This window comes from Anser anser, assembly GCF_964211835.1.
Source record: "Anser anser genome assembly, chromosome: 1".
Lineage (NCBI taxonomy): Eukaryota > Metazoa > Chordata > Aves > Anseriformes > Anatidae > Anser > Anser anser.
Genome location: NC_139720.1, coordinates 87,056,182 through 87,064,839, shown reverse-complemented (window position 1 = coordinate 87,064,839; position 8,658 = coordinate 87,056,182). Strand labels below are relative to the sequence as shown.

Sequence of the window (8,658 nt, the reverse complement as noted above, 5' to 3'; positions counted from 1 at the left end):
AGTCACATATCTGTCAATGACTTACGCTTAACATCACTGCGGTCTGTTTTCTCTAAGCGAGAAGGGGTAGTGCAGAACAAAAACCGCAGCACCATTTTAATAAGTGGTCCCCCCCATATTTTAGCCTTTACAAATCCCAAAAGTAGGATCCAAGTTTTATTTACTGTGAGGATTTTGGCAGCATAGTTGTCCTTAGTATTGTCTTATAGGATAAAGTGTCGGCCTCTCAGCTAGAAGTACTTCTGTTGGCTCTGCTGGTAATATTCCTGTTTCACCAAGTGCTAAACAGATGCAGCACTGCCCAGAGCTGCAGTCAGTAGCAGCTCCCTGGATTTTCTTGTTTAAAGCACTTTAAGCAGAGTTCACCACAAGGGCATGTTGCTGCACTGGGCCCACTGTGGTTGTTTTGCATGTTCACAGCAGAATTTCCATAATTACAGGAGTGCAGGGAAGAGCTTTGGAGGCTTCCTGTCCCGTTGGAGAGGTTTTGTGTGCACAAAAATGCCTTTGAGACGATGGGGTGGCTAAACGCTACGCAATTTGGGAGGTTCATCTGTATGCGGAGTAAATCTCCAATGTGACAAAGGGAAGGGAAAGGCAGAGCAGCTTCTGCAAACTGCAGAACCTTCTGTGAACTGTTACGTCAAAGCTCTTAAGTCTGGTAGCACAGAGCGAGCTGGGCTTCATCCCACAGTCCCTGCGTATGAGGAGCAGTTGTTTTCTGGTACTCCTGAAGTAGCAGGGCAGTTTAAACAGACTGTTTTCAGGCTCTCAGTGCCTTTGTATGGCTATTTCAGAAGTGAACTTGAGCCATTCTGCCATTCTGTTATGCAGCTTCCTTCCTCTAGCTGCTAACGGTGAAAAGTGACACTGTGCCACCCTGTGTCAGGTCAGAAAAAGTTCCCTCATCTGAAATAGCTATAGAAATAGGGAAGGCTAACAAGAATATAAGGAAAAATAGTCAAAGATTGTGACAATAAACGGTTTAATTTAAGAACTATTTACGAGTCACTTTGCTGATTCTCCTCCATTTGAGAGCACAGGTTATTGTATTCCTCTGGACTGACTGAATACTGTGAAAGTACTTCTAGAAATTCTTCCAGTGGGCAGAGACCTGCTCTACATCCTTTCACCACTTGCTCCTGCAAAGGCAAAGAGACAAAATCACAGATCTTTTTTGTTGATCCTGATGCATTCTTCAGCAGGGAAATATGCTAGCTGAGCCAAGTCCATGCATAAATTCGTACTGGATCAAGAGCCAGCTCACCAGAAGAGATACTTTGGCTACTATGGATGAGCTCTAGGTGTCTTACTTTATCTGGCTCCAGAGCATGCTCAAAACAAGTCTCGTTTCACAACTTTACACAGATGCGTGTGAAAACAAAAGCTTGAGGACATGTACAATGGGCTTCCTGTGGGATCTTACCTCCCCATGGTAAGACACGCGAACAAACCACTCTTTGGACTGCCGGTGCTGATACAGTTCCAGGGTCACATCCGCAGCGTAAGGGGGCCACTTGTGATCAAAGGTGCCCAGGGCCACCAGGAGAGGAATAAGGGTAACGTCATGAGAAGCATAGAGAATAAGCTTTCTGATAAAAAAAAGGGGGGGGGGGGGGAGAAAAAAAAAGAAAAAAATCCGAAAAGGTTAGCTGTGTTTCTCTGGATAGCCAGTATTGCTCATGCTTTTCCTAGTCGATGAACACTCATTCTCTTTACTCACGCACTCTATATCTTTCTGAACCAGCTTTTCACACTGGCAGCAAGTTGGAATTTACAACGATTAGAGGGAGAGATCTGCCCTGTACCTGGCCTTTTCAGCTGGAGATGAGGAATCTGCTGCTTCTGTAATGTTCTTCTGTAAGGTATAGAAAAGGACACCAACACACATCTGAAGAACTTCTCTATAAAAGAAGCAGAAATAAATCTACTAGTTTTTTTAACCTTTGAATTACTTAATTTCAAATGAACGCCTGGAAACCTGCTTTTCCCTCGCAAACTGTTAATGTGTATTGAATGTGGCTAAGAACTATTAAATGTGATTCCTACGGTTACTTTTTATTTCAGCAGTTGCTTAGTCACCACTGAGATTCCAACGCGATTGCAGATTGGGAGGGGAGAAGTGCTAACAAGCCAGTCTCACAAGATGTGGTCCACATAAAGGAAAACCCAGAAACTCCTTGATGTTCTCCATCCCATTTTGCTTCACCTAGTTGTGATTCTGGAAGCATGGATTTCAGCCGGGGACAATGACTGCAGCTGATTGTGAGCGACCAGCTGAAGTGCTTGGGGTCTTTGGGGGTGGGACTAAGGAGAAGAAAGCACCTACATTTACAAAATACATATTTTTATCTCTGTATCAAACAAAGAGGAGATCTTTTGACAACTTCTAGTGTGAAGAAACTCTTACTAATGAATACCTAAGCAGAAATGGAGTATGGTTGTGACTGTGGCTCTCTGGGCTATTGTGTGACCGGGGGAAAATCAGTCATTGAGTACCTGAGATCTCTAATGCAAGTTAAAGAAAAGGCTAAGGCCAAGAGGTGGGGGTTGGTCTATTCTCCCACATGCCTGGTGACAGGATGAGGGGGAATGGGCTGAAGTTGTGCCAGGGGAGGTTTAGGTTGGATGTTAGAAAGAACTTCTTTACTGAAAGGGTTGTTAGGCATTGGAATGGGCTGCCCAGGGAGGTGGTTGAGTCACCATCCCTGGAGGTCTTTAAGAGACGTTTAGATGCAGAGCTTAGTGATATGGTTTAGTGGGGGACTTGTTAGTGTTAGGTCAGAGGTTGGACTAGGTGATCTTGGAGGTCTCTTCCAACCTAGATGACTCTGAGAAGTGTTCTAACAGAAAGGGCAGTCTTGTGCCACCATCTGAGAAGCACGGGTAACTATGGCAGCTGCAAATAAATCTGGAAAGAAAGCTGCTGCTAGGTTAGCAACTCAGCCACCTTTACAAGTCACTGTGAAGTGAGTAATTTAACTGCATGTAGAGGCAGATTCTTTTGCAAGTCGTTACACGTGTGCAGGGCCTGAAATCACCTTTTCCACTAGCATCAACACTTCTCAGCCCAGCTGTGCAGGTGCCAACCCTGGGATAAATGTACCTGGGTGGGATTCAGATTGTAGTTGTGTGTCTGCAAGGACAGCCTTGCTTGTGCAGCCTCAGCACTCAGGCTCGAAGCATCTCCCATGTTCTCCTGCTTTTGCCTGCGACACAGGCTCACTTGAACAGCTTTGGCAACTGAGGCATTCACTGCTTACTAGTGACTTAGTACTGTTCCTCGGGCATTACTCCCTCCACAGCTACCAGCAAAACGGGACATGAGCCCACATCTTGGCCTCCTCGGTGTGGTCTCCCTGACTCAAGGCACTGGACTTTGCACTGAGATGGCTGAGGCACAAACCTCATGAGGGGGCAATAACGTCTGGTGGGGAAATGGGCAGACTGGAAGGGACTTCTGAGCTCTGCCATGGTAAGCCAGCGTAGGTCATCCACCCTGAGTACGCTAGGACAAACCCCCAGGCTGGAGGCACGGGTACAGGCAGTCACCTTGAACCGTCTTCCAGAAAGAAAAGCAGCGAGTCAACGGATCGACGCTCAACTGTCTGCTGAAAGTTCTTCAGCACAGGGCAGCTCGGCAACCCATGCACCTGCAAGGAGAGGAGGTAAGGTAACAACAGGCTTGCCCCTTTCTGAGCCAAGCCTGAAGCCACACAAACGACAGCCCGCAGACAATGGCTGTTCCCGTCACAACATTTGTACCGCTGCATGCACTGCAGTATTCGTATGAGGAGTTCCAGTGTGGCTTTTAAACATGGACTCGCTCCATGTACCCAGAGAACGGACATCTTTCCTTGAGGCTGTGTGAGGTGAGATGCAACAGACCTTGAAGTATTCAGCTGACAGCTACACCAGCAGGCCCAATTACACTTTTTTGCTGGAGCTAATGGTATTAAGGGGAGGTATGAATATGCCCAGCTCCCTTCCAGTAGCAGAGGCAATCTGGCTCAGGGCCGGCATGCCGGAACCAGAATTAAGATGATCCTGTTAGGTGCCGACTGCCAAAAAAAGGGAAGGCACTTTGCCATTACAAGTGCTTTAATGGTGGTAAACAAGGCCCAGCCACCCTCTGAGCTCTACTGCATCACACCTGAAAGAGATACTGGATTTCAGGGTAAGAACATAAACACAGGAGGTAAGTCTTCAGCCATCCTAGAGGAAGGCTGACTCTGTATCTTGCTTTCTAAAAAAGGCTGTGCCATTTCTATAAACTTTCTGAACTAAATAAAAAGATACCAGGACACCCAATGGTATCAGTTGGCATTGACACCTCCATTGTTTTCTCCATATGCATGGGGACAGGGAAAAAAAGGGGTATTTCTTTCTGTAATAGTGTGACAATGCACCACAGCTCACCTGCTCAGCATAAAGGTTATCAAGGAGAAGAAAAAAGTCCACAGACTTATCACCATCAATACCCATCTTCTCCTTAATTGTTTTCAAGTCATCAGAGATACCTGGCTGTAGAAGAGCATTCTTCAACTTCTGCCTGTCAGGGGATCAGGAAAAAACACAAAACAAAAACTTTTCACACGTCAGACTTCCTACCCCCCTTTTTTTTTTATACCCCACCAGTCCAGTGGAGATGTCTCACATCAGGGAGGAGTAGGAGAACTGCTGGGTACTGAGGGATTCCTGATGTTGGGAGTCTCCCTGGCAGAAAGGACAAACGCTTTCTGTGTCAGCAGTTGGCATCTGCTCTCACGGAGGTAGGGGAACAAAAATTAAGATGCGATAGTAACATCTCCAAAGAGGAGGTTCCTCTAAGCAAAGGCTCTGTATTGACTACCAGCCAGTCATACTGGAACACTGCAAGCCTGTCTCCAAGGTGCAGCCTTTAACTGCCTCATGGAAGGAAAGAGCTGTGAAGCTTTGAAATGATTCCTGTATGGTGTAGGAAAAGGGAAACATCTAGGTACTCACTTGTAGCTTAAATTCATCTCTGACTGTGTTAGAAGCCACCTGCCCCCCTACACTGATTTGAATTTTATTTTTAAAAGTTTAGCTGAGACTATCAATGCTAGCCAGATACTTTGAGTTAAGGATTTTGCATGTTGTTGTTTTTTCTCTGACTCTGGTCTGTTGGGGAAGAGGTGAGAGAAGGTGTTTGTTTAGGAACAGCTGTAGTTTCTGTTTTGAAATCAAATTCAGAAAGATTCTGGCACAGGCAGACCTTTAGGCTGGGTCAGTGCTTCTTAGTGCAGCTCAAGAAATCCACCTCGACACGGTTGCAAAATGTGCAGTTGGTGGGATGGAGAGAGGGAGCAGAAGAGCTTGCAGTTTACTCTCCTTTGTGCAAATTTGAATATACTTTGGCTTTCCTAAGCTGCTTCTGTGGGCTGTCATCTCACTGCTGTCAAGAGCAACCTGTGGCCTGCAGTGTCGAGCATTATATAATGAGCTTTTACAAAGGAATTCCGATAACCCTCAAATAACTTTGGACAAAAAGACGCTAATGTATCATCCAACCAAACTGCAATACGTTTGCCTTGTCTGGTTTCCACCTCGTGCCTGACCTGGCATAAGCATTTATGGAGTGCTTGATTCTGCAAACACGAGCGTTCTTTTCATGTAGGATGTTTTTTATTTTATTTCAATAGTCTTTGTTAAAGGTGTCAAGGCTAGGTATATTTCTGTTTCTTGAAGGTAAAAGCATGGCAGGAATGTTGTAATAACCCCCAAACAAGAAGATGAATTTAAAAAGGCGGCCCAGTGTGTTCACACATGAAAGGCATGGTAAAGGATGCAGATGACATTAACGCTGGCCTGCAGCAATGCCACAGAATAGCTGTACATTAGCTAGTAATGAGTGTTTGCTAGTCATATGCTAAATTAAATTACTCCTTCAAGATAAAAAATGTTTTTTTTTTTTCTTTCTGGCGCTAGTGCTTGGTATATGGCTCTGCTCACCTAGTGTTTTATACAACTAGCTAACCATTCCCAACAAACAGTAAGTGGCAGGGGAAGAAATTGAGAAATGAAAAGAAAATGCGCTGTTCTAAATTACTACTGCTAAAATGACACAGCGGTGAAATCATACGGGGAGGCACGGCTGGCAATTACCTGCTCAAGCATTTCAGGCGCTGGCAGTTGTGGTAATTGGGGTAGAGGATTTCTGAGCTTGCTTCATCAGTGACAATGACAACGGATCCTGCGGAACAAGAAGGAAGCTTCTGTGATCACTAGTGCATCTGCATGTCTTTAGACCGCTTTAATCACTCCCCCAGTCTTTCTGCTCAAGCCTACTGTTGTCATCTAGCAATTCCCACTGAGCTATCACCTGCAGCACAATCCGCTGTGCTGTTTCTGTTCACTTGGCATTTATTTCCATAGGGCTGTCTGGGTGTACCTTGTAACACTTCCTAGTTGTGTGTTCATTTTTTTCTAGTGTTTGCATGTGCCAAAGATCAGTTTCTGCGTCATGAGGTATAAGGATCTCTGGCAAAGTCACTTTTGATATTTGTTCCTGAGGGAGCAGAGGTGAGTTCTTCAAAACCCAGAGCGTATTTCTAGGACATACAAGTAGCTGTTAACTGTCAGATACAGCTGAAAGTTACTCCATACACTGAACTCATGAGGGATCTTGGTACTCCTATCGCCGAGATACTTTGATTTCTCTGAGAAACTTTTCTCACATGTGACATTGCATCTTGTGAACACTGGGCCTGAAACTCTTTGCCCTCTTGATTCTGAAGTGCGGTTAACGCAAACCTCCTCAGCAGGTCTGAAATTGCAGCACTGATGGCAACAGATCCAAGCTGAGCACCGGCAGTAAGCTATACAAAGAGAGGGAGCAAGTGACAAGTTGATAAAGAACGCACAGGACAGCACGGGGAAGAGCGCCAGGAGCAAAGAGCTGATGAAGAAGCAACAACCAGGAGCCAGAGAGAGTTGGGATGTGAGAGGTGTGTGGATCTAGGGAAGCCTGATTAAGGAAAGGTACTGGTCAGAAGTCTCCCCAACCTTCTTTCTGCTGTTGGTACAGCCCAGCCAGCAGGCACCGTGTGGACTCCAGGTTCCGGAAAATATTAGTGGAACGGACGCTGAAAGAGAGAAAGCAGCCTGTGAGGTAGCACTTTCTCCTTCGCGTGGACAGGGCTCCAGCTGGGGAGGACTCGCTGGAACCGAGGGTTCAGATTTCACTCTGGCTTTGGAAACCTGCGGTGGGATTCATCTCGCCCTGCTGTGGATACCTTAACATACAGACTGTCTGAACTACCATTTAACTTCCCTTCAGAGACAGTGAAAATGACGAATGGGCACTTATCTGTGATTTTATCTCATCCTAATCCAGACACTCCCAGCATTACTGATGTCAGCAGCGGGGGTGCACTTGATCTCACTGAACTTTAGTTATTTCATCTACAGTGAGTTCAGCTGTGCTCCAGAGATGTCTGTTTCTCTTCATTCACCACAAAAGCGCATAATGTCAGTGGCTAAACCTAGGTGCAATGAATCTGTCCCTGGTGTCCCTCCCAGGAGGGCTGGGAAATCAGATGCTTCATGGCATGAGTGAGATCTCACGCTGGGCTCTGCAGACTGACCAGAGATGAAGGCCCAGTCTGCTATGTGAGGGAGAGATGTATGCAGCCATAAAGTTTCCCTGGCGTAGGGGTACTTGCTAGGAGGGAGGAAGCAAGGGGAGGTCCGGAAAGGTACCGAGAGACTCACAGGACTTCAGCAGGCTTAAAGGTCGGTGAGAGAAAGTTGGCTTCTTCCACGTAGCTTCTCCTCAGCCTCTCCCCCAGGGCAAACATCTGCTGCATCCCCACCGTTGTCAGCTGCCCCGCGATCGCACCGCCCTGAGCGCGGAGAAAAGGAAGGGTCCGCGTTGGAATACGGAAACAAACAAGCCTAGAGGGGAGATATACGGGGGGAACGTGAAGAAACCCTCACGGGGCGCCCCACCTTGAACGTCGTCTTCTTGTAGTTCTCCTCGTAGGGCGAGGGAGGCCGCGGGCCCCCGTTGAGGTCGGTCACCGTGTAGTCCAGCTTGGTCCGAGCGGGCACCTCCAGCAGCCGGGGGTGCCACTCCACCTGTGTCAGCGCCGCTTCAGCGGGCAGCCCGGGGGGGGGCAGCCCCCCGGGACCACCCCAAGCCCCCCCGGGACCACCCCAAGCCCCCCTGGGACCACCACAGCCCCCCCCCCCGCTCGCCCCCCGCCTCCTGCTCACCGGCGCCGCCCCCGGGAGGGGCCGCAGCGGGGTGCGGGCGCCATGTCGGAACACCACCTGCACCAGCCTCAGCTGCAGCTCCCCGCTCTCGGCTCCCTGCCCCTCGGGCCCCCCCCCGGCCCCCGCCGCCCCCCGGCGGTGCCGTGCCCACAGGGCCAGCCCGCCCAGCAGCCCCAGCCGCCGGCACCAGCCCATGGCGCCGCTCCCCCGCCGCCGGCAGCCGCGGGGGGTGACGGGAAGCCGAGTGCCCCGCCAGAGGCGGCTGGCGGCGGGGGGGCGGCGAGGGACTACAACTCCCAGCGGGCACCGCGCCAACCCCGCTCCTCTCTCAGTGGACACTTGAAGGGAGAACACCCCGCACCCTTAATTTTTCCTTTTTCTTTTTTTTTTTTTTTTTAAATCCAAAGCCTACGAGCGTGT

General features: G+C 48.5%; 1 protein-coding gene across 2 annotated transcripts; it reads right to left on the bottom strand.

The window, feature by feature from the left end:
• Window positions 1-968: 968 nt before the first annotated feature.
• ACP6 (acid phosphatase 6, lysophosphatidic) lies at window positions 969-8,448 on the bottom strand. 2 transcript variants are annotated; one of them, XM_083806153.1, is made up of 10 exons: window positions 8,239-8,448; window positions 7,972-8,100; window positions 7,735-7,865; window positions 7,027-7,106; window positions 6,127-6,214; window positions 4,420-4,552; window positions 3,553-3,653; window positions 1,809-1,904; window positions 1,427-1,592; window positions 969-1,142 (listed from the first exon to the last, which is right to left on the bottom strand). In XM_083806153.1, the coding sequence occupies exons 1-10, from the start codon at window positions 8,431-8,433 to the stop codon at window positions 1,002-1,004; spliced, it is 1,260 nt and encodes a 419-aa protein (XP_083662279.1). In that variant the 5' UTR covers window positions 8,434-8,448; the 3' UTR covers window positions 969-1,001. The 2 variants fall into 2 exon arrangements, with proteins under 2 accessions (XP_083662279.1, XP_083662280.1); XM_083806154.1 differs by lacking the exons at window positions 7,027-7,106; window positions 8,239-8,448.
• Between the last annotated feature and the right edge of the window lie 210 nt (window positions 8,449-8,658).